This window comes from Citrus clementina, unplaced genomic scaffold (genome assembly GCF_000493195.1).
Source record: "Citrus clementina cultivar Clemenules unplaced genomic scaffold, Citrus_clementina_v1.0 scaffold_5, whole genome shotgun sequence".
In the NCBI taxonomy this organism is placed as follows: domain Eukaryota; kingdom Viridiplantae; phylum Streptophyta; class Magnoliopsida; order Sapindales; family Rutaceae; genus Citrus; species Citrus x clementina.
In genome coordinates this window covers 11,906,270-11,928,613 of record NW_006262201.1, presented here as the reverse complement: position 1 = coordinate 11,928,613, position 22,344 = coordinate 11,906,270, and the positions used below count along the sequence as shown (strand labels likewise).

General features: G+C 32.2%; 1 protein-coding gene and 1 long non-coding RNA gene across 2 annotated transcripts; one reads left to right on the top strand and one right to left on the bottom strand.

Moving 5' to 3' along the window:
- The first annotated feature begins 7,074 nt into the window (after nt 1-7,074).
- LOC112098509 lies at nt 7,075-8,083 on the top strand. Its single transcript, XR_002905614.1, has 3 exons — nt 7,075-7,134; nt 7,898-7,957; nt 8,062-8,083. It is a non-coding gene; the product is annotated as an uncharacterized LOC112098509 (long non-coding RNA).
- A 7,349-nt stretch (nt 8,084-15,432) lies between these two features.
- Nucleotides 15,433-16,700, bottom strand: LOC18042222 (40S ribosomal protein S8). Its single transcript, XM_006431868.2, has 3 exons — nt 16,647-16,700; nt 16,007-16,179; nt 15,433-15,661 (listed from the first exon to the last, which is right to left on the bottom strand). The coding sequence occupies exons 1-3, from the start codon at nt 16,698-16,700 to the stop codon at nt 15,583-15,585; spliced, it is 306 nt and encodes a 101-aa protein (XP_006431931.1). The 3' UTR covers nt 15,433-15,582.
- Between the last annotated feature and the right edge of the window lie 5,644 nt (nt 16,701-22,344).

Sequence of the window (22,344 nt, the reverse complement as noted above, 5' to 3'; positions counted from 1 at the left end):
CGCTGCTAACTAATAGTGGACCTAAAAATAATTTTTCATAACTCCCATTTATTTGACCGACAACAACTGAGTCATATAAAAAATTAATTTTAAATTGATGTAAGTTATAGATGTTGTACATGTAGCAATATTACAATTTATATATTAATTATGATATTACCGAAATATTGTTTATGAATTTTAAATTTTTATATTGGGTGGCATAATAAAGATATAATGGAGAAACAAGATAGTTTAGAGCCTGTTTGAGATTAAGGTTTTGTAGTTTTTAAGGTACAGCTGCTATAAAAAAAAGATGTAATTATGAAATATAATTTAATAGTATATAGTAAATATAATTTTTTAATAAAATTTTGACAAAATTATTAAAGATATAATATATTTTTTATCATAAAAGTGAAAAATCATATCAAGATAACTTCTAAGGTACAGCAGTTAGTGTTTACCAAACACTTTAGTGCTATAACTTTTAAGGTACAGCTGTCCAACCTCAATTCCAAACGCACCTTTAGTAATGGTGGATTCAAGAACTCCTTTTGAGAAGCCAACGACTTATTATTTTGCACAATCTTGATTTTCGACTCTGAAAATAATTTCCAGAAAAGGTCTATTTTTGTAATTTGTTTTAAAATTCTTTTAGTGTATCTACATACGGTACATAATTAGGATTAATTATTATAAATTTTGTTTATCAACCACCAATCATCCACTTAAATTTTACTGTAAATATAAATTAAAAGGCAACACAATTTTTTTTTTAAATGATAGAAGCAAAGAGAATTTTTCTAATATACGAGTGCACAAATATTTTAGAGCATGACATTAAGTAACAACCATGCATATGCCTAATTTCTATATCACTCAGGAGAAATATTCAATCTCCCACAATCCTTTTAAAGAATGCAAGTATTATTTAAAGCTTCACCTCGCTTGATATGCTCTGCAATTATTTATGAACAGGCTTTATCCCCACGAGTCAATAATTGTAGCATCTTTCTACCCTACTAGCTGTGGTACATAATTATAAATATTCACAAGATATGTATGAATTTCAGCACAAATTTGTATGTGGTCGGGTTGCAAAAGATGATTTTTGTGCGTTTAATTATTTTTTGATAATTTTTTGTCATGGAGACATTTATGGTAATGCAGGGTTAATATTTAATTATACATCAATAACAGCCCGACAAAGTGCTAATATGACTGAAGATGAGATCGATCAATGGTTGGATTCGAAACCATGTAAATCGGTGTCGTACGTGACATTTTAACGTAAATTTTACTACTAAAGATTTAAAATATCAATTATGCCCTCGCTTTGGAAAATAAAAATTGCAAGATTCATTATACATATTTTGACTTGTAAAATACAAATAAAACTCTGAACAGATAAAATGAATTTTACCCTTGAATATAGAATACTAATTGCCTAATATTATAGTTAATAGCTGTTTATGCTGCCAACCATGAAGATGGTATATTATGGGAATTGAGAAAATAGTCTTTTTGTCAAGGGCGTTACTGATATTTTATAGATGTGTGAAAGAGTTCAGCTATTCAAATGGATAAATTTATTTATTAAATCCTCTTTCTTGATAAACTCTTTTTATAAATTTCAAAGAAGGGGTGTATTAAAGGTCAACATATAAAAATAATAAAATGTAAGATTTTATGATTATTAGTAGTAAAATGTTAATAATATTTTATTGGGCCTAGATGTTATTTCCTAATTACTATGTTACTACTAAAAAAAAATAAAATCCGTTTTTCATAATTTTTGTAACGCTTTCATTTACAAACAGTGCATAGTTTAGGGGGAAAAAGTTAAACTATCAAAAAAAAAAAAACTTGTCTTCATCGGATAATTAATAGATTTATTCATATTATTCCAACTTTAGCGTATAAAAACGTCATGTCTATTTCAGCCGACCCCTTTTTTTTTGCTGGAAATATTTGGATATTTAAGTAGAGTGCAATAAAATCAATAGATATAAACAAGTGTGGAAAGAAATGAACTCATTACTCACAAACTTATATCCTTATATTTTTTTAATCCTTATGTACATTTATTGTAAGTTTGTTAATAATAAAAATAAAAATAGATTTTTTTCATAAAAGAATATTATTCTCCTCGTGAATTGACCATCATCAAATCACTCTTTATTTTTTAAAATCTCAATTTATTCTATTTTTGTTAAGAAGCCAAAAAAAAAAAAAATCATCAACTTATCTCCATTTTTACCTTATCCTTTACACAAAAAATAGGATAACTTCATATTTTAAAAAATAAGAGGGTAATTTGAAGAGAGTCAATTCAAGAGGGAAGTAGTTTAAAATTTGTCCCCTCTTAAATTGATTAATTTCAAATGGCCCATTTAATTTTGAAAATCTCAAATTATCCCTCATTCAAAAGATTAAAAAACGGTACATTGATTTTTTTTTAATTTTCCTAACGAAACGTAAAGGTAAATTAAAGTTTTTAAAAATAAGGAGGTGATTTGAATTCAAATCACGAGTCAGTAATCTAAAATTAACCCTTAGTAAAAAAAAATGAAATACAAAACAAGATTTGGAAAAATCATGCGTCACGGAAAATTATTTATTTATTATTGTCAAATGGGCTTCTCCAACTTTAACGCTATGACTTTTGAGCACATATTTTGCCTATAGTCAGAGTCACTGGTTGTTGATAGGGTCATTTGGAAAGTAGTGGTTCCGTAATCATTTTTTTCTTTTGTCTAATTAAAGAAAAACGAAGAGCATTGTTTGAGCTTTTTTAAAGAGAAATATACATAAATAATTGGTGTTAGCAGACAAGATTACGTGAAGAGTTATTGTACTTTTGTTTACAAGATTATGATAGAGTTATTGTAATGTTGTTTCTTACGAACATCAAGACTCATTTTTTTTACTATAATACTCATTGAATATAGTAATTAGAATATTGATTTTAAATTTTTTTAATTAATATAAATATAATATATCTAGTGGACTAATAATATTAAATTATTTTTAAAATTTTAAATAATATTAAAATTTTAAATTGCTATATTTATTTTGATAATATATTTGTATTTATGCGTTAAAAAGATTTTACGATTAATAAAATATCTCCCTGTTAATAATAGTAAAATTATTTTTTACATAATATTCAAAATAATTTTAACTTTCATTAATTTCTTTTGATATTATGCTACTATTTGTTAAAAATTATTTTAGTATAATAAAATATGCCTAATAGATTGTATAAATGCTATATTTCTATCTATTATAAATTTTCGGGTCAATTTTTGGGTTTTAAAAATGTATTATGGTCAAAAGGGGGTCTTGATGTCTCTTATTGAAAATTTAGGGTTCTTTATGACTATTTCTCTAAATGTTGGGGTGTAAGTGTGCTTTTTCCTATGGGTGCATTTGACACACTTTATTGTATTATGTTGTATTGCATTAGCACTATGTTATAACAATGCTGCATAATGTTTGGTGCTCCACTGTACTGTATTAATTTTACTGTGATTAATTTAAATTATATATTCTATTATTATTTAATTATTATTAATTTTAAATTAATATTATTCAAATTTAAATATTTATTATAGTTATATTAATGATAACCGCTTATATAGACAACTTTTCATATTATCTTTAAGTATTCCTATTTCAGCCCATCATAGAAATAGAAATTATTTTTAAATATCTTTATATCAAAGGCCTATACCTTATTTGATACATGAAAACCTATATTATTGAAAATCTTAATAGATCACTTTTAATTAGATTTAACCTTATATGACAGTCCACAACACATAATTATTCACAAATAAGCCCAACATTACATTAAGGATCCAATAATGTTGGATCAAAGATTTAACAATCTCTCACTTGAGCTATATGTGTAGCTTGATAATTATGCTTTGCAAAAATAACTGTATGAGCTCAACCTTATTGTCATTACCAAAATGTATCTATAACTAATTCAGTGCATCAATCATACCAACATAGGATCAAAGCGGCTTTTGTTACAATTATCGTAACTTGACCCATCAATGGTCACTATGCCAATACAACTAAATGACATTGATCATGCTGTGGATGTGTAGCATGAAAATTTCATACAATGTGAGCTTAACATGCCTATTTCCAACTAGTCCACCTTAACATGATGTGGATATATAGTATTGAAATTTCATGCAATGTGATCTTAACATGCTTATTTTCAACTAATCTACCTTAAAATTTAGTGAGATCAAACATACTAAAAGTTAAGGCGTGAATAAAACAAAACTTTATTTCTGCAAAAAATAACCCGAAATATCCATAAACTGAAATAACTAAAAAATGTCTACTTTATAAGAGTATCTAAAATCACACACTTCTACTAAAATTGAATATCCTTTAATCACATGACACTCATACGAGCAGTGTGCTTATGAAACATCTTGCGTGGCAATCCCTTAGTAAGCGGATTCGCAATTATAGAGTTTGTGTGGATGTGCTCTATAGGCAATTGCCCACTCTAAATCCTTTCTTTAACAATTAGGAACTTGATGTCTAGACTTCGTCGAGTTCTTGTTGTTATTGGAATACAATACTATTGACTTATTATCATAAAATAACTTAAGTAGTCTATCAATATACCATTTACTATGTGCAACCTCGTGATAAAATTCCACAGACATATTCTGTGATTGCATGCTTCGTAATATACTATGAACTCTGCTGCCATCATAGAAGATGTTATAAGAGAATATTTAACACTATTTCAATAGACAACACCCTTAGCTAGTAGATAAATGTAGCCTGATGTAGACTTTATACTATCTTGACATCCAGCAAAATCGGAGTCAGTATATCCAATGATCTCAAGCTAACACAACATTTTATACATGAGCATGTATTCTTTTATTCTCTGTAAGTATCGCAAGACCTGTTTAGCTGCTTTCCAATAGTATACTTCTAGATTACTTAAATATCAGCCCAACATCTGAGTGACGTATGCAAATCAGATCGCATAGGAAACTAAGTATACATCAGAATTTCTATTACTAATGCATAATGAATCTTTTGCATTTTCTGTCCTCAAAATCATTCTTAGGGTACTGATTGAGACTAAACATGTCTCCTCTACCACTAGGGGTATCACTTGGTTTGCAATTGCACATGCCATATCTCTTGAGACGGTTTCGATATACCTCTTTTGTGATAAGAATATCCTAAGAGTGATTCGGGTATATCTGTATACCTAATAAAAAAGAGGCATCACTAAGATCTTTCATCTTAAAATTCTTAACTAGAAATCTCTTGACATTATGTAATAAGCTTATGCCGTTGCTAGCAAGCAAAATGTCATCAACACATAAAACTAGAGAAATATACTTGCTCCTACATAACTTATAGTATATACAATCAATGACTAAATTCATCTCAAAACCAAATGCGATGAAACTTAAAATACCATTCTATTCTTTCTATTCTTTCTGACATCCCATCATTAGAAATAGAGTATAAGAAACTTAAAGAATTCTCTAGGAGAATATGTCAATCTGGAAGGTCAACCACACAACTCCAGAAGGCAATTAAGAATTATGGATTCAGGTACGCTTTCACATAATTTATTATTGATTATTGATAATATAACATAAATGATCCTGATTTATAGGTGATGGTGTTCACCAAAGGTTTTATTGTTATAACAATATATACTCAGCTTCTTAAAACTACTTTTATTCATATTTCTTTATCTTTTATTAATTATTTTTAATTTTTTACTTATTGATAAATTCTAACTTTTTTTCATTTTTGTTTAGGAAATAGCTTTTGGAAAAGATAACAAACTTGTTTATTGGATAATTTAAAATTCAAGAAATATTGCTTATTTTTCATTTTTCATTTTTTGAAAAAATAATAAACTTGTTTATTGGATAATTTAAAATTCAAAAACTATTGTTTATTTTTCATTTTGCATTTTTGGTGTGAATTTTCTAGTTGAAATAGAGACTTTACATCTGCTGCAAAGGCAAAGAAGTTGATTACTTGCGTAGGGTTGGCAAAATCCAAATCCGCATATGGATGTAAGTGCATCTAGATCCAAATTCGTATTTACATTTCTATATCTGGATCCGCAAAAATTAAAATTCAATAATTTCATATATAATTTAAAAGTTCAATAATTTATCTGGTAATATCAAATAAAATTCAATCATAATTCAACAATTAATAATTCAACATGAATAACATAGAGCAATATCATAATCTATAAATAAAATTTAATTTTAATTTAATTTTTAATAGATATTTTTAATTTATAATAAAATTCAATAATTTACCTAATAATATCAAATAAAATTCAATCGTAATTCAATAATCAATAATTCAACATGAATAACATACAACAACATTGTAAATCCACAAATAAAATTTAATTTTTAATTTTTAATTTTTAATTTGATTTTAATATTTATTTATTTATTTTTTAATTTAAAATAAAATTTAATTGGATTCGAATATCTGGTTTTTTGAATGCAAGTGTATTTGAATCTGGATTCGAATCCTTGCGGATCTCAACTTTCCATATCTGGATCCCGATTTTTTAATATGCGGATCCGGATTTTATTGCCATCCCTTGGCGCAAGTAAACAATCTACATATTTATTCTTTGTATTTTGAATGAAAGCTCTATTGTGCCCTAAAACGCCAAGTACCAAATTATTACTAAGAATTTCAACCAATCAAGAAAGAAGTGAATCATGTTCTGTTTGCATAAAAAAAATCACAGCGAAAAAAAAATGCTTGATCAAATGGAACTATATTTACATTAGAGCTGGTAAAATAGGTTACCGACTCATGTTCAGTGCACTTGGACTTGGAACTTTAAATACTTATCCTGTACTAAGCCATATTTCTCTTTTCTTCTTGCAGCATGGGTTTTTTAAAGAATCCTGAAGCATTTCTTCGGGTTTTACAAACTGTTCTACACACCACAACTTATAGATTTGTCCTTTTCACAGCTGGATACGAACCTTTAGACACAGCTATCCGAGTGATGGCTCCTGGAACATCTTCAATTTTAACTCAAAGAGTAATCACTCAGTATGGGATCTCTATCTTTGATGGCAAGCTCTTCTGCTTTTCTGGGTCAGTATATCTTAAATTCTTATTGAATTTGAGCTAACTGAAGAATAAAGATGAAAACTTATTCACTTGTGAAGCAACAAAAATAGAGCTGTACGATATACATTGTGAGTTTTTCTTTTCATGACATAAATGTGCAGGCCCTAGTGTTGGTTAGATAATCTGACCAGTGAAGATTTAGCTATCTGAAACATGATCACAAGCTATCACTTATAGCGAAATCTTTTCTGGTGTCAATGACATTCCTTGCTGATTTAAGCAACATTTCTTGCGATTAACTCACAAAAAGTGAATTAACAATTACTTTTGATTTAACCCAGTTTCTACTCTGTTTTTATAGAACTGGTTTTGGAAACGTGGATGTCTATGTATGAGACTCGTGGAAACTTGGGACCTTGGTGCCCTCTTTGTGAAATTATGATAGCAATGCGCCCTTAGTATATATATATATATATATATATATATTTTTTTTAAACTTCCATTAGGACTTCTCCAAATGGAGCTTTGTAAGGCATTCAATCTTAAATGAACTGGTGTCTTCAAATAAATCAACTAATACAATATATAAAATAGTAGGCTTCTTGGTAATGGAAATGAAAAAAGGGCAATCTGACTGCGTTAACTAGAATAACTAATGTCCTGAGAGTTAGACAACTGCTTCTTTCTGGTTGACTACTAAATGATTATTTTAGTCAATTAGTTTCCTTCTGATCGTTTTGTCTGTGGAATTTGATGTTTTCTTTTGAATTGTTATCATGTAAACCAGAATGGTACCGTACAAGTATTTGTTTCCAAGATGTGTGGCTGCAATTCATCATGGAGGAAGGTGAGAGCTTTCTATTTTGTGATTCCTTTTGATATAAATTAGAAGTGCAAAACACGACAAAGCTAATTTACATGTTTGCATTACGTTGTTCAATTTCAAACCAGTGGATCTACTGCAGCAGCACTACTACATGCAGGAATCCCTCAGGTTGATTTCTAAACACTTTGTTGCTTTATGTACAATTTTCTTCTAATATATTTTTAGTACTGTTGAGAAATCTTTGGGTGCAAAGGCAGCCATTCATACCTAACCTTTGTAATTGAAGCACCTATATAATTCAACAAGCTCATGCATTTTTTATGGTGATAGGAATTCTTCTGCCAATATAATTAACTGCAAACCCATTTTTTCTCCTTTTTTCCCCCTTTAAATCTAATTTTCAGAAGGAGTAACTTTAAATGAATATACTCCAGAAAGTTATGAAAATATCACTTTTTTCCGGATATGTGGAGAAGGAAATGAGCTTGTTAATTGTTGATTAATTTAATTTGGAAATAAGATACGTACTGTGTTGTATCCATACATAATTTTACTGTATTGGTTGAAATGCTAAAGTGCGATCATCTTTGTTGCCCTAATGCTGGTGACACTCTTTCTGTTTGATGTCAGTTTTTTGATTGAATTTCAAGAGTGGTTTCTTGATATTGTCTTCAACAGAGATTCCTTTTCCCTAATGTTACCTTTTGTTGACGCCTTGTTTGCTTTACTATATATTTGTTGTAAGAATCTAGGGATAAATTTCTCCTTTGTCACTTTTGCTGTCAAGTAAGGGCATATATATATAATTGCTTTCCGTGACAATCCCACCAACAGTGATTACATCTAGAACAGGCAGGGTGGTAAATGAATATTTATTGTAACTTTCTGGACTTCATTGAGCTTGTTGAGTCAAAACATGGTATAAATGGTCTTTGCCAGAATATTAGTTCATTTGTGTTACCTTTATTTCTTTAGTTTTATTTTTGTGATAGTACTTGTATGCTATAATTTTGACTTATTTATTCGTCTCCTTTGTGGATTTTGGATGTCAGATACTATGTCCATTTATGCTGGACCAGTTCTACTGGGCCGAGAGGATGTTTTGACTTGGAGTTGCTCCAGAGCCACTAAAAAGAAATTACTTGGTTCCAGATAATGTGGATGACACTAGCATTAAAGAAGCTGCAGAAGCACTATCATAAGCCATTCAGTATGCACTATCTCCTAGAGTCAAAGAATGTGAAAAAGAGATTGCTGAAAGAATCTCTGTTGAGGTAAATGCATATTAAAGTTCTTTCTTCGTTCCCAGCTTTATTAATGCTATGGCTTGTTGCCGCATTAAGTATCATTCCTTTTCGTATCTCATATCTGTGTTAAATTGGATTTTCTTTCGATTAAATTATCTTTTTATACGATTTAATTGTCGACTAGCTGCTAGGAATTCGAATGTTATTCACTTATCAAATATGTCAGTTACTGAGTTTGAGTTGAATTATAGTAGTTTCCATATCTCTTTTGTTCAAGTTCTTGTTTTTATTTATTTAATGAATTCGTTGAAGCCATTGCTGTCGGAATTACTGTAGCCTGCATCTTGTAAATTTTTAGGTTTACTATTTGTTCTGTGAGCTCCATTACTGAAAATAAATTTCACAAACTTATGCTTCTTTCAGGATGGAGTCAGTGAAGCTGTTAAGAATCTCAAGGAAGAGATGGGGTTGTTCTAGTTAAGCTAACTTTGAAGAGATGAGATGTCCTAATCCGTCTTTTTGTTATTTGGTTTAGCCCAATTATGAAAATTCGTATTTATTTATTTATTTTTTAGTAGTATCATTATTCTTGCATTTAAAAATGCTAATACAAAGGAAGTTAAAAGTCAAGGTAATGTTTAACAGAAATTTTATAGATCGTTCTTTAAAGTAATAACAGAAATTTTATATATCGATTTTGAAAGTAATGTCACACTTGCCAAGCAATATTTCTGGAGAAAGAGGAATTAAAATACCAAACAAAAATGAATTGGAATCGAGTTTCCGGTCCTTTTTTTGCCTAAGTGATATTCCTTCCTGAACCTACTTCAGTACATCTAGTTTACTACCATACGTCATTTCTCCCAGAATTCACAATGCAAGGACAAGGCTGGTTGGTTTCCCTCAGCTTACATAGAAAGACAGGAGAGAGCACCAACTAGCAAGATATCGGAAGCTAACTCATCACCGAATGTGATTCCACTTCTTAATAAACTTATGCCAAGTATGTGTATCTTCTTTTTTCTTGTGTTATGTTGCTATTTCGTAAATAGAGCTGTTAGCACAACAATCAATTACATAAGTGGTTAGTTTGATTGCTCCAATTAATGAACTCTTCTTTACCAGTAGCTGCAGCAATTGCAATCTTAGTTAATGCTTAGCTGCTGCGGCAATTGCTCCAAGTTTTGTGTGTGATTACATGCATTGTGAATTGGCAGAAGAAGTAACATGAGACCAAAAATTTTAAACATAGGTACAAAAATACATAGGGGAAGTCAATGGAAATCCGTTGGCAGAGGAGGTTAGGAGTACATTTGGGATTGAGGTGTTGTAACTTTTAAGTTACAGCTGCTGTGGAAAAAAAACTATAACTATGAAACAAAAGTTAATAATATGTAGTAAATATAAATTTTAAATAATAATTTTGACAAAATTATTAAAAATATAATAGATTTTTTATGATACAAGTAAAAAATCACATCAACATAACTTTCAAGTTACAGCAACTAGTGTTTACCAAACACTTTAGTGTTGTAGCTTTTAAGCTACAGCGGTCCAATCTCAATCCCAAACGCACCCTGAATCCAGGCATATTGCTCGAATATGCCACCATAAAATTCTGATATCTGGGGGCATTCTTCCTCCCAGCAGTCATAGCAATGGATTGTATTCCTGGAATCGCTTGCATAATCTTCATCTTCCACTTGAAGTAGTAATGATGTACAATGACGGTGACCCAAGAACAATGATTTGTCCTTTAATGAACCACTATTATTATCAAATTTACACCACTTCATCTCTGATAGATCAAACCTATGAAAAATATGGGTCCTGGAATAGTACTCTAGACTTTGCTATTAATAAACTATTGTTGCTGTCACGGCCTGATCCTGAGTCAATTAGATAATCAGAATGAATGAAATGTTCATAACCGATATGAGGATATGGAAGAATTTTCCACTGTTTGAGGGCAACGTTGAAAGCTGCGATCACAGAAACATCTAAAGAACAGTACACAAGTCCTTGCAGGTATAGCATACGTCCACAAATAACATCTCCATTTGGCAACAAAGGGTATCCTCTCTCAGTTGTTTTTTCAAATTCCTCAATATCAAACAACTCTTCGATCCAATCACAGTCATCATCATCTGGAAACATGGTAAATGTCTCTTTATTAGTCTCCTCCATCCTCTACATCCTCAAATTAGCCAGTGGGCTAATTTCGTCGGTGAAAGAGTGTATAAGAAGAGTGAATTAGTATTATTCCATATAGAATGTGGCTGTGGTAGTAATTCTCCTTGTAGAACAATTATCCAACCGTTCTTGCAGCAAGAGCCCTTGTTCTCTTATTCTCAAACAGCCCTTTAGTACTGGGCCTAACGGTGTACTCACGTTTGTGAAAGGGGTCGTAGAGAAAAAGACATGAATTGTGTTTATGTGAATGGTCATTGATGCCCAGCATCCATCAATTGATCAGCATATTTAATAAACCCTTTATTCTATTTGACTGCTCTGCGCCAATTCTTGCACACTGCTCGGAAACTTGATCCACAAAGTGAAAGCGATTCTCTATTAAGCATATCATATCATGTGGAAGATTGAACCAATCTGATGATGAAAAAGAGTTTAATTTAATCCAACCTCAAATCTTTTTCTTCTTCGCAACATGAATAGCAATTGCGCAAATTCAATTTCAGTTTTAACAAATGATTTCTCTCAATGGGTTTTTAAATATGCTGATCAATTGATGGATGCTGGGCATCAATGACCATTCACATAAACACAATTCATGTCTTTTTCTCTACGACCCCTTCCACTAACGTGAGTACACCGTTAGGCCCAGTACTAAAGGGCTGTTTGAGAATAAGAGAACAAGGGCTCTTGCTGCAAGAACGGTTGGATAATTGTTCTACAAGGAGAATTACTACCACATCCACATTCTATATGGAATAATACTAATTCACTCTTCTTATACACTCTTTCACCGACGAAATTATCCAACTGGCTAATTTGAGGAAATTAGGAACCGCCTTCATTTTTTAATTCTTGGTGCATTTAAAATAGTAGCCGGCTTGCCGCATTTCTCTGTCAGTATAAAGAGATTAGAAAGGTTCCCGTTTGTAACTACGTAAAATTTGAATTACTTCACATTTTAATCTTTCTTTCTTAATTAATTAATTAGTTTTCAATAAATTTATGTTACTTTTTCCTCATAGAGGCATGATAAGATTTTGAAACCATGTCCGTAAATTGTATGGTACTCTTTTGAAACCATGTGCGTAAATTCCAACACGAAAGATTATTAGTTATTTATAATTACGGAACAACCTGTCAAAAGAAGTCTCATGAGCTCGTGGATTGGCGCGGTATGGTTCTATCATGTGATTCGTGCCATGCCTAACCTAATTTTTTTTTTCTTAGATCCAACATTGGCTATGGGCCGTATTTTAAAAAAATAAGCACAATTTTTTTTTCTTTTTGTTTTTCTTTTTTTAAGAGGGCTTGCTAAGTTGTTAGCGTATTTTTTTAAGTTTATGTGCTTTTTTAGCCCACATAACTTTACAAAAATTTAATAGAATTAAAAAGTTTAAAACTCAAGTTTATATTCAATAATAATAAATTAACAACAATAAGAGAATGTACTACTAACAACTAAGTTAGACCCAATAGTATTAGAATTCATTTTTAGTACTTATCAATAACAACTAACAATTTTTTAAGGGTTAACTTAATTGTTAATTTAAACTTACATAGAGTCGTAGACTTTTTTGAAATGTTATGATACCCTACGATTTTAAAGTTTTTTCTGGACTTTTTTGAACTTTTAAATCCCGGACTAGAAAATTCTATATATATATAGCCTTCTACACATTTTACAAAGAGTGATGATACAGTCACAAACTCTTGTATAAATTTACCTTGTACAAACTGATGTGTCATTAATTCATTGGTTGAATGAAAATATAAAATAATATAAATAAATCATGTGGGTCAAGAGATATTTAATTCAACCAATGAATTAATGCCACATCAGTTTGTACAAAATAAATTTGTGTAAGAGTTTGTTGATATATCATTACTCTTTTAAAAATCTTTGGACCATTTTTTTTTCATTTTTCTTGTTTGTATTTTGATCCAAAAGGCCAAAAATTAAATTCCGCACTTTTGATATTGTGTGTCTTTTTTGAAAACTTTAGCTGGTGGAGTCAATACAATGAAAAACATTGAAGGTATTCAATTATTATTAGTCAACAAATTAGAATTTTTGGCAGGTGCATGTGTTGTAAAGATGTTTTTTGAAAAAAAAATAATAATGGGAACTTGACTTTATGTCCTTCTATACATTAACTAACTGCTGCCAAATCTTTAGAACTTCACATCTCTGGTTCAATTATCACCACAATAAGTCCATTTGGTTTTATCAATTTGTATCTTCTTGTGCTCATTCTTAAATTCTATTGGTTGGCCGTATAATCCCTGAAAATTTATTAAATTTTACCAAAAGAGAATGACTGGACTGATTAAGTATGTCTATTTTTGGGGTAAGCTTATGTTACATTTGGTGTAAGTAACATAAGTGAGGTGACCAATTAACTCACATAAGAGCAGCACGTGGCAGTAAGGGGCTCCATGAAAAACATGTTGAAACCGGTTGCAAACCAGTTGTAAAATGTGTCAACGATAGAGTCAATCCTATCCATTCCTTATAATAGCCGGTTGAAGATTAGGTAAGCATATCACTGAAAATTTCGAAAAGAAAAATAAAATTTGGAATTAAAAAAATTTATATGGCTTTCAACAGTTCAGAATCCATAATCTCATTATCCGTTTATTGAAGGAAGCAACAACTCCCCTCTGAAACTTAATCTGTGAAATATCCAAACAATTTTATAATGGAAATTATTGAATTAAGGCTGAAAAGGTGGGGGGGGGGGAACAAATTATTTCGGAAGTTCTGTCTATTATTACTACATAGAGAAATGACGGGGAGCTACGATTTCAGAGGTGAGGGAGTGTTTCGAAAATTTTATAATTTGTTTCGTTATTCGATTTTTTTTTATTGTTATTAATATTTTTTTTGGAGTAATGAAATATAATTTATGTGAGCGCAGTGTATACATATGTTATCAAACTTGATTACCCATGTTTGATTTCTTGACTGTACCGGATACCTTAGGTTGCAGTTAAATCGCCTTCCATGTGTATGATGAAATGCCTCTTAGACATAGCAGCTGCCCCTGTTTCTCTGCTTTTTATCATATGCTTATTATGCATGGTTTGATTTTTGTTACAGAAATATGATCGCAATTGCAATTGCGCTTCCTTAAGAGAGAAATGGTATCGTGCTTTCCTTCAATGCCGAAGAAGTTGGCAATGACTGGGGGATACTTCATTGCCGGGGCTGCCCTTTTTGCAGTTGGCATGCATTTGTCTTATGTCAATGTTGCTCCTCAACAAGCAAGAATTAAGACTTGCAATGATTTTGTCACAGAACGGTTAAGAAAAAAGTATGGCAAGCCCTAAAACTACAAGAAGCTCATCATGCCCTTGTTTCAGTAACAAATTCCTATGTTACTCTTCCCCCATTCCTACGTCTAAGAAATGAACTCGAATAAAATGGCATTTACACGTCCGCATTTTTTATTTTTTTGCTTTTTGGTTTTGTTTTAACGCCGGTGTATTAATTATGAAATACATGTTTTTGTTTCAGTAACCAATTATTGTTGCTTGTTATTTCAATAAGCTGCAACGACTTGCTTTTTTATCATCCCGATGAGCTTCCTCGATACATACTTTGATTGTTCTTGTGATAGCAAATTCACGGATCGTGATTTTTGCTCATCTATTACCACAACATATAGTGCACACATGGGAAAAGGTCAAGAAACTAGATTCCATGTAGAGAGAATCCTTTCACACAAACTTCAGACCAACAAAAATAATGTTATAGAAAAGATGTTAGAAAATAATTTTTACATTAAACTAATTCCAAACAAAATACATTAACCCAGTTATTTGTATATTTAGGGATGGCCTTGCCCATAACTAGTGCCTAAAATGGTTGTGTTATTGTATTGCACAGGCGTAGATATATCAAGTTCATATTCGGTATGGAATTAATACATCAACCTTAAGCAATAACCATTAAGGCATTAACTACCAAATTCATTGATCACACAGACAGAATCAAGAAAAAGAATCATGAAAAATGTAGAGGAATGAAAGAAATTCTAAGACAGGCATTGGTAACATTCAAAAACGAAATGTAGCAATAACACAAGTGAGAAATCCAGGTTCAACTGCTGATATCATCTCAACTCTCTTAACTTAATTAAGACTAAAAATAAGAACACAAGGCAAAACTAGAAATTCCAGTATGGAGTTTCAATAAACAAAAATTTAAGCAACATCAGCACCCCTGCCCTTCTTCCCCTGTATCTTCTTCATGTAGAATTCCAGCTCTTTCTCCAAGATGTATCTATCGGAAATGAAAAAGCCCATCAATGCAAGAAAAAAGAAAGCAAATATTACCATTATACTGTCTTGTTCTCCTGTATCTATCCAATAACTACCATGGAAATAAACAAAAACAAGGAACAACTTTGATGGTCTCCAAAGCAAATCTTAAGGTGTTTAATGTCATAAAAAAAAAGACTTCTAGCAATTGTCCAATACCCATTACGAGGCAAGGGAAAGGAACGGATATATATATCCAGCTTCAACAACATGAAAGTCCAGGCATGATGGTGTATGTTGAATACTTCCATTTTTGGGGCCTTCAACAAATCTTGAAAACTAAAAAGCAATAAAAGGGGTCACATACCCATCAGCACGTCCACAGTGGCCAGGCGGAGATGAGACACAAGCTAACAAACGACCACTACCAAACTGCTCCTCAATATGTGGGTCAAGCGTGCGATCTTTTCTACGCTTCTCAAGCTTTCTCAAGACATGGTTGCTCTTCTTTGCCTCATCAGTGGCAGGAGCCTCACCTTCCTATCCTCCAGTGAAACGAGACAAGTTAAATATTTAAGTAGTAATCTCGCAATCAATTTGTGAGTCTGCAAAATTGAACGAGGAAATTGATAACATTGTTTGGTGCTGCTCTTATTTTCTCCTCTTTGAAAACTTAATTACTGTACTTTTTGCCTCTTGAATTTTTTGCGTACCTAGAGTACCCGCTCATCACTCTTCTTTTCCCTCTATAATTTCATTACCGAGTAACCCCTTAACTACATTATTCCAGAACCGTATTGGCAGGTTGCCCATCCTTTATTATAATAATCATTTTACCACCTATACATGTAACTGATTTTGTGTTAAATTTCTTTGCAACTGTTGGATCTAAAAATTAACAAATCCAACTATCCATTTTGTAGGGCTGTTACTTACAGCAAATGTAACATAAGCGCTGCCCTATTTTTGTGTTGCCCCACTCAAGTTAACTTGTAAGATCAACGTACGACTAGTCGACTACTGATGTTGATGGACGAGGAATTTGGAAAATGTGCCACCATCTTCGCGACCAAAGAATGGTTATTTCCACACTTGCGTTTTTAAATGGTTCAAGAATGCCTCAAGTGATAATGAGATTTGGAAGTGATCGTTTGAAAATGTGAGGTCTTCAAGTGACATAAGATAAATGAAGGGAGAAGAGAAGATATTTTCAGTAAGTTGACGGAAAGAGACACTTCAAATTCAAAGGGAGATGTCATACTTGCCCAACAGAAAAGGTAAATTACGGTCGATTAACCCAAAAAAAAAAAAAGAACTCTTGCGGATGCACCAACTCACATTGACCTGAAAACATAGTTCAACCTCTAGCTTATAACAAATAATTAATAAAGGCAATGCCTAAGTTACGTTTAATGTAACTTACAGGCTAGCGAATCTAAGAACGTTAAATGTGCTTTAAATTGATCCAACGGATGACATAAAATTATCGAAAAGTAGTAATAAGTGGTAAACCGGCTGAACTGGTCATTTTAAGTGATGGGCTACTTGATCAAAGGGTTAATTCTTAGAAAAAGAATAAATTTTCTTCTTATCCCTCATCTCTCCTCCTCCTCCTTCTTCAATCGAAGCAACTTTTTGCAACAAATTTAACCAGGTAATCACAATTTTTAAACATTTATTATCATAATAATTTCTATCACTTAATTGCAATCCCCATTTTACTTAAATTTCCCATGCTTTAAAACTTGTGTAATCCATGAACAAATTTTGTTGCAAAACTAATGCATAAATCATTCTATTCCATCATTAATTTTGCTTCCCGTGTCTTATTAAATTTACTTCTTCTTTTTTCATCCATTCTTTGTATTTTGAATAGCGATTTTGCAATTAATTCGGTCCAAGAATTTTATGTCTTCAATTTTTGTTCACATTTAATTAGCATCGATGAACAGTGATTAAGTTGTAAATTTTGATACTTTCATGCTCTAATCTTAAGCTTCGAATTGATGAAAGAAACCCATGCTCCAACTTGTGTAGGTGTATGTTTAATAAAGTAATAATTAGGTTATGAACTTGTGAATTTTAGTTTTCATCTGCACCATTTTTCATCTCTCTGTTTCTTCATTTCACCTCACTCAACACAAGGAAATTTTTAGCCCTCACAGCCTTCAATCAACACGCAACAACCCTAAGCCGACAACAAGAACAGAAGCAACGACAACAAGAACAGAAGCAAAAACAGACCCATATCTGCAATTTTCTTTATAATCAATTTCTTGATCTGGGTTTTGTTTTGACTCCAAGAACATGGCCAAGGGAGGAGAAGAATCACAACTAGAAACTGATTTTGCAGTCTCCAAGCTGGGTTTTCCATCTGGATTTTGTTTGGAACCCAATAAAAACTCCGACTTTGAATCATTGAAATCCGGGTGGCTGGAATTCGGTGGTGGAGGTTGGCAGTGAATTTTGAGGAGGATTGGGTTGGAAGAAGATATAGAATCCCTTTCGCTTAACGTTATGGTGTGTTATGATTAACTTTTGTCATGACCGGCTATAGAAAGGAATTTATCTCGTTGACACATGTTGGTGACCGGACTCCAACCTTTTAAACCAGTTTCATTTTATTGCTATTTTGTTCACTTGGCATCTATTTATTGGCCAACCCATCGTATCACTGAGTGTAACTTACGGTAAACGTAACTTAGAGACGTCCATTAATAAATAGATAAAATCTCAAATCTTTTAACGTATACATTAAATAATAAGTGTATTAATAGGGAATTGTCTACCTTACAGATTCTGTAACATACGCACCCAATGCACGCACCACACCTGTCCTGCATATGGAGAAAAAGCATGTAATTTTTTTTGTTTGGTAGCTAGCTAACCAATCAGGAGCTGGCTAAGTTGGATCTGTACCAGCTCCTATTAATAGTCGCAATGTTAGGCAGGCATAATTTGGTCATGAAAACAAGAAATCTATCCTTTTTTAAAAAACCACTAACTGCAACAAAATATAAAAAAAAACAATTAATGTAATTCTTATAATAGGAGAAATAGTACTCATTACCTCTAATAAAAATGGGTACCATCAAGTCTAGCATAAGACCAAATATTTTAAATCCTTGAAATTAATATAATCTAAAAATTAACATTGAACAAGAAGAAATCAAAATTCTAGCTTTGATCACATAATCGATGAAAATCAGGACATATAATTAACATTTGTTTATTTTACTTTTAAATTACTTCTTTTCCTTTATTATTTGAAGAAGAGAATTGCTCTGTAAACTCTCACTATAATACATACGACTTAAACATTTTTGTTTGAAATGAAAATTAACTTAAAAGCAAAAAACTAGTAAAATTATCCTTTTAGGCAGAAGGTGTTGAAAAAATAGCATAACATGCTATTTTGAGGGCACATTTTGAGTGGGTCCCACTTAACGAAAGTGGAAAATATTGTACCTCAATTCCAAACGCACCTAAAGCTACTTAAAACCCACTTCATCATTTTACAGGCGCCAAATCTTTATAGCTTCATATCTTTTGGTTCAATTATCACCACAAGTACGTCCATTTGTATACCAATCGACAGAGATCTATGTATCGTCAGCAAATTAACATCTAATCACTCTATCAATTTGTATATTCTAATGTTCAATATGAAATTCTATAGGTTGACCGAACATTCCCTTAAAATTAATTAAATTTTACCGAAAGAGAATTATCAGGTGTGTCTAGCTTTGTATTGCTTTCTGGCGGTCAAGTTGGAAACTCTCCACTCAAATTAACGTGTTAGAGATTAACATACTCCTAGTGATGTTGATGGAAGAGGAATTTGGAAAATATGCCAACATCTTGTGACCAGGCAATGAGATATGTAGAAGTTATATAATTAGAATTTTGGAGGCAAAAGAATGTGGCTCTGTTATTACGTATATTTGGTTATTTCCACACGTGATCTGTTTTGAATGGCTCAAGTTATATTGAGATTTGGAAATGATAGTTTGAAAATGTGAGATCTTCAATTGATATAAGATAATCCAGGGTAGATGAGGAGATATTACAAGTAAATTGATGGAAAGAGACGTATCAAACTTAAAGGGAGATATTATATTTTGCTAAGCACTAAAGCATATTATTATACCCTTAAGGTAATTATGGTCAAATCTTGCAGATGCAGTAACTCATTGGCCTGAAAAAATAATTAATCCATTAACTTGTAACAATCAAAGGGAGCTATAAAGGGTTCAGCTCTTAGAAACTCTTACAGAACCAGGCAGATGTTCAAGGCCAAAACGAACATAATCATGAGAACTCAACAGTGTTAGGAGAAATACCTATGTGTAGTATATGATCGTTTACACTAATGGTAAAACAGTTCAAAGACATCGCGTCTACTGATCAGCTAGTAAAGTAATTATACTATTACAAGGGAAGGTTCAAAGGATAACACCTACCTATCATGTGCTAGGTATCAATCCAATAAACTCGATCATTACAAGTCAAAAATAGTTTTGATGTCAAAATTTAGCGGTTTTCCTATTTTTATTGCCAATTTTCATTCATGTGGGGGATTGTTGAAAAAATAGCATAACATGCTATTTTGAGGGCACATTTTGAGTGGGTCCCACTTAACGAAAGTGGAAAATATTGTGAGATTCGGATTCTACTCCGTTCATACTTCAAAAGCATAATCTTATTTTCTCAAAATGGTGCTTGGGTGAATAGAAATTGTCTCTCAAAGTTCACCTTTGACGTTGAGAATTTGAAAGGAAATGAGGCTTATCCCACATGGGAAAAAGAAGCCTGGGAATTAGTGTTTAAATATAAACACTTAACCATGCATGAGTAAGAATTATAAGGATAGAGGCTCTCTCCACACGCGCATGCGCAGGGGGGGTGCAAATCCAAGACCGATTTGGTGATGCTAACTGGATATCATATGTAAAAGATTCAAAATCTACTAGCGGCTATGTGTTTACACTAGCAGGTGCAGCTGTATCATGGAGATCTTCTAAACAGATAGTAATTGCTAGATTTACAATGGAATCTGAATTCATTGCATTAGATAAATGTGGTGAAGAAGCAGAATGGCTACGCAATTTTTTAGAAGGTATTCCAAAATGGCCAAAGCCTGTGCCTACGATTTGTATACATTGTGATAGTCAATCAGCTATCGGTAGGGCACAAAGCAATATGTATAATGGTAAGTCTAGACACATACGTCGTAGACATAATACCATTAGACAACTTATTTCTACTGGAGTTATTTCTATTGACTATGTAAGGTCAAAGGATAACATAGCGGATCCGCTAACCAAAGGGTTAAATAGAGAGCTAGTAGAAAAATCATCGAGGGGGATGAGATTAAAACCTATAGATTGATTAGTCAATAACGAAGGAAAACCTAACCTAGTAGACTGGAGATCCCAAGATCTAGGTTCAATTGGACAACCTATTGTTAAAGACTAAAGATGGATCACTGTGGGGGTCATTCTCTTAAGAGGATTACCTCATTGACCATTCCTATGATGAAACAGTGATGCCCGTGGGGAATAAGGTTGAGCTAGGCTCTTAATGATTCTTATGCGTCGAAAATTCGAGTGGAGTAATGCGGGTTACTCTTAATTAAGATATCACCTATGTGAGAGAGAAGTGGGGCCGCTTCAAAGGGAGCTATAAAGGGTTCAGCTCTTAGAAACTCTTACAGAACCAGGCAGATGTTCAAGGCCAAAATGAACATAATCATGAGAACTCAACAGTGTTAGGAGAAATACCTATGTGTAGTATATGATCGTTTACACTAATGGCAAAACAGTTCAAAGACATCGCGTCTACTGATCAGCTAGTAAAGTAATTATACTATTACAAGGGAAGGTTCAAAGGATAACACCTACCTATCATGTGCTAGGTATCAATCCAATAAACTCGATCATTACAAGTCAAAAATAGTTTTGATGTCAAAATTTAGCGGTTTTCCTATTTTTATTGCCAATTTTCATTCATGTGGGGGATTGTTGAAAAAATAGCATAACATGCTATTTTGAGGGCACATTTTGAGTGGGTCTCACTTAACGAAAGTGGAAAATATTGTGAGATTCGGATTCTACTCCGTTCATACTTCAAAAGTATAATTTTATTTTCTCAAAATGGTGCTTGGGTGAATGAGAAATTGTCTCTCAAAGTTCACCTTTGAAGTTGAGAATTTGAAAGGAAATGAGGCTTATCCCACATGGGAAAAAGAAGCCTGGGAATTAGTGTTTAAATATAAACACTTAACCATGCATTAGTAAGAATTATAAGGATAAAGGCTCTCTCCACACGCGCGTGCGCGGGGGGGTGCAAATCCAAGACCGATTTGGTTGAACTCATGTGCGCCCGCGTGTCCTGCGTACACGAATGTCGGCCCAAAATCATCTATGCAAGCTTGGCACGTTTTAATTTCCTTTTGAATTTTTGTAACAGTTTAATGTTTTGAATTCAAAGAAATTTGAAACAGCTTTTACAATTAATTTGTAGCTGTTATTCACATTTTTTTTTATTCAAGTTTGAAATCAATTCATGGCTGTTATAACAATTGATTAAAATATATTGAATTCAGAAATTCAATACCAAAGCAGCTGTTACATCCTCCCTTGAGTATAAAAAGGCATCTTCACTTCTGTTTTTACACACTCGAAAAACTAAAACAAGCACAGA

What these genes read in the sequence shown, in the direction of transcription:
- LOC18042222 (XM_006431868.2), bottom strand. Translation starts at nt 16,700, where the DNA reads ATGGTGGCACATTTTCCAAATTCCTCGTCCATCAACATCAGTAGTCGA. An exon ending in ACATCAGTAGTCGACTAGTC is followed by an intron (nt 16,180 to 16,646) that starts GTACGTTGATCT and finishes ACTGGAGGATAG; the next exon opens with GAAGGTGAGGCTCCTGCCAC. An exon ending in CACTGTGGACGTGCTGATGG is followed by an intron (nt 15,662 to 16,006) that starts GTATGTGACCCC and finishes CATTTCCGATAG; the next exon opens with ATACATCTTGGAGAAAGAGC.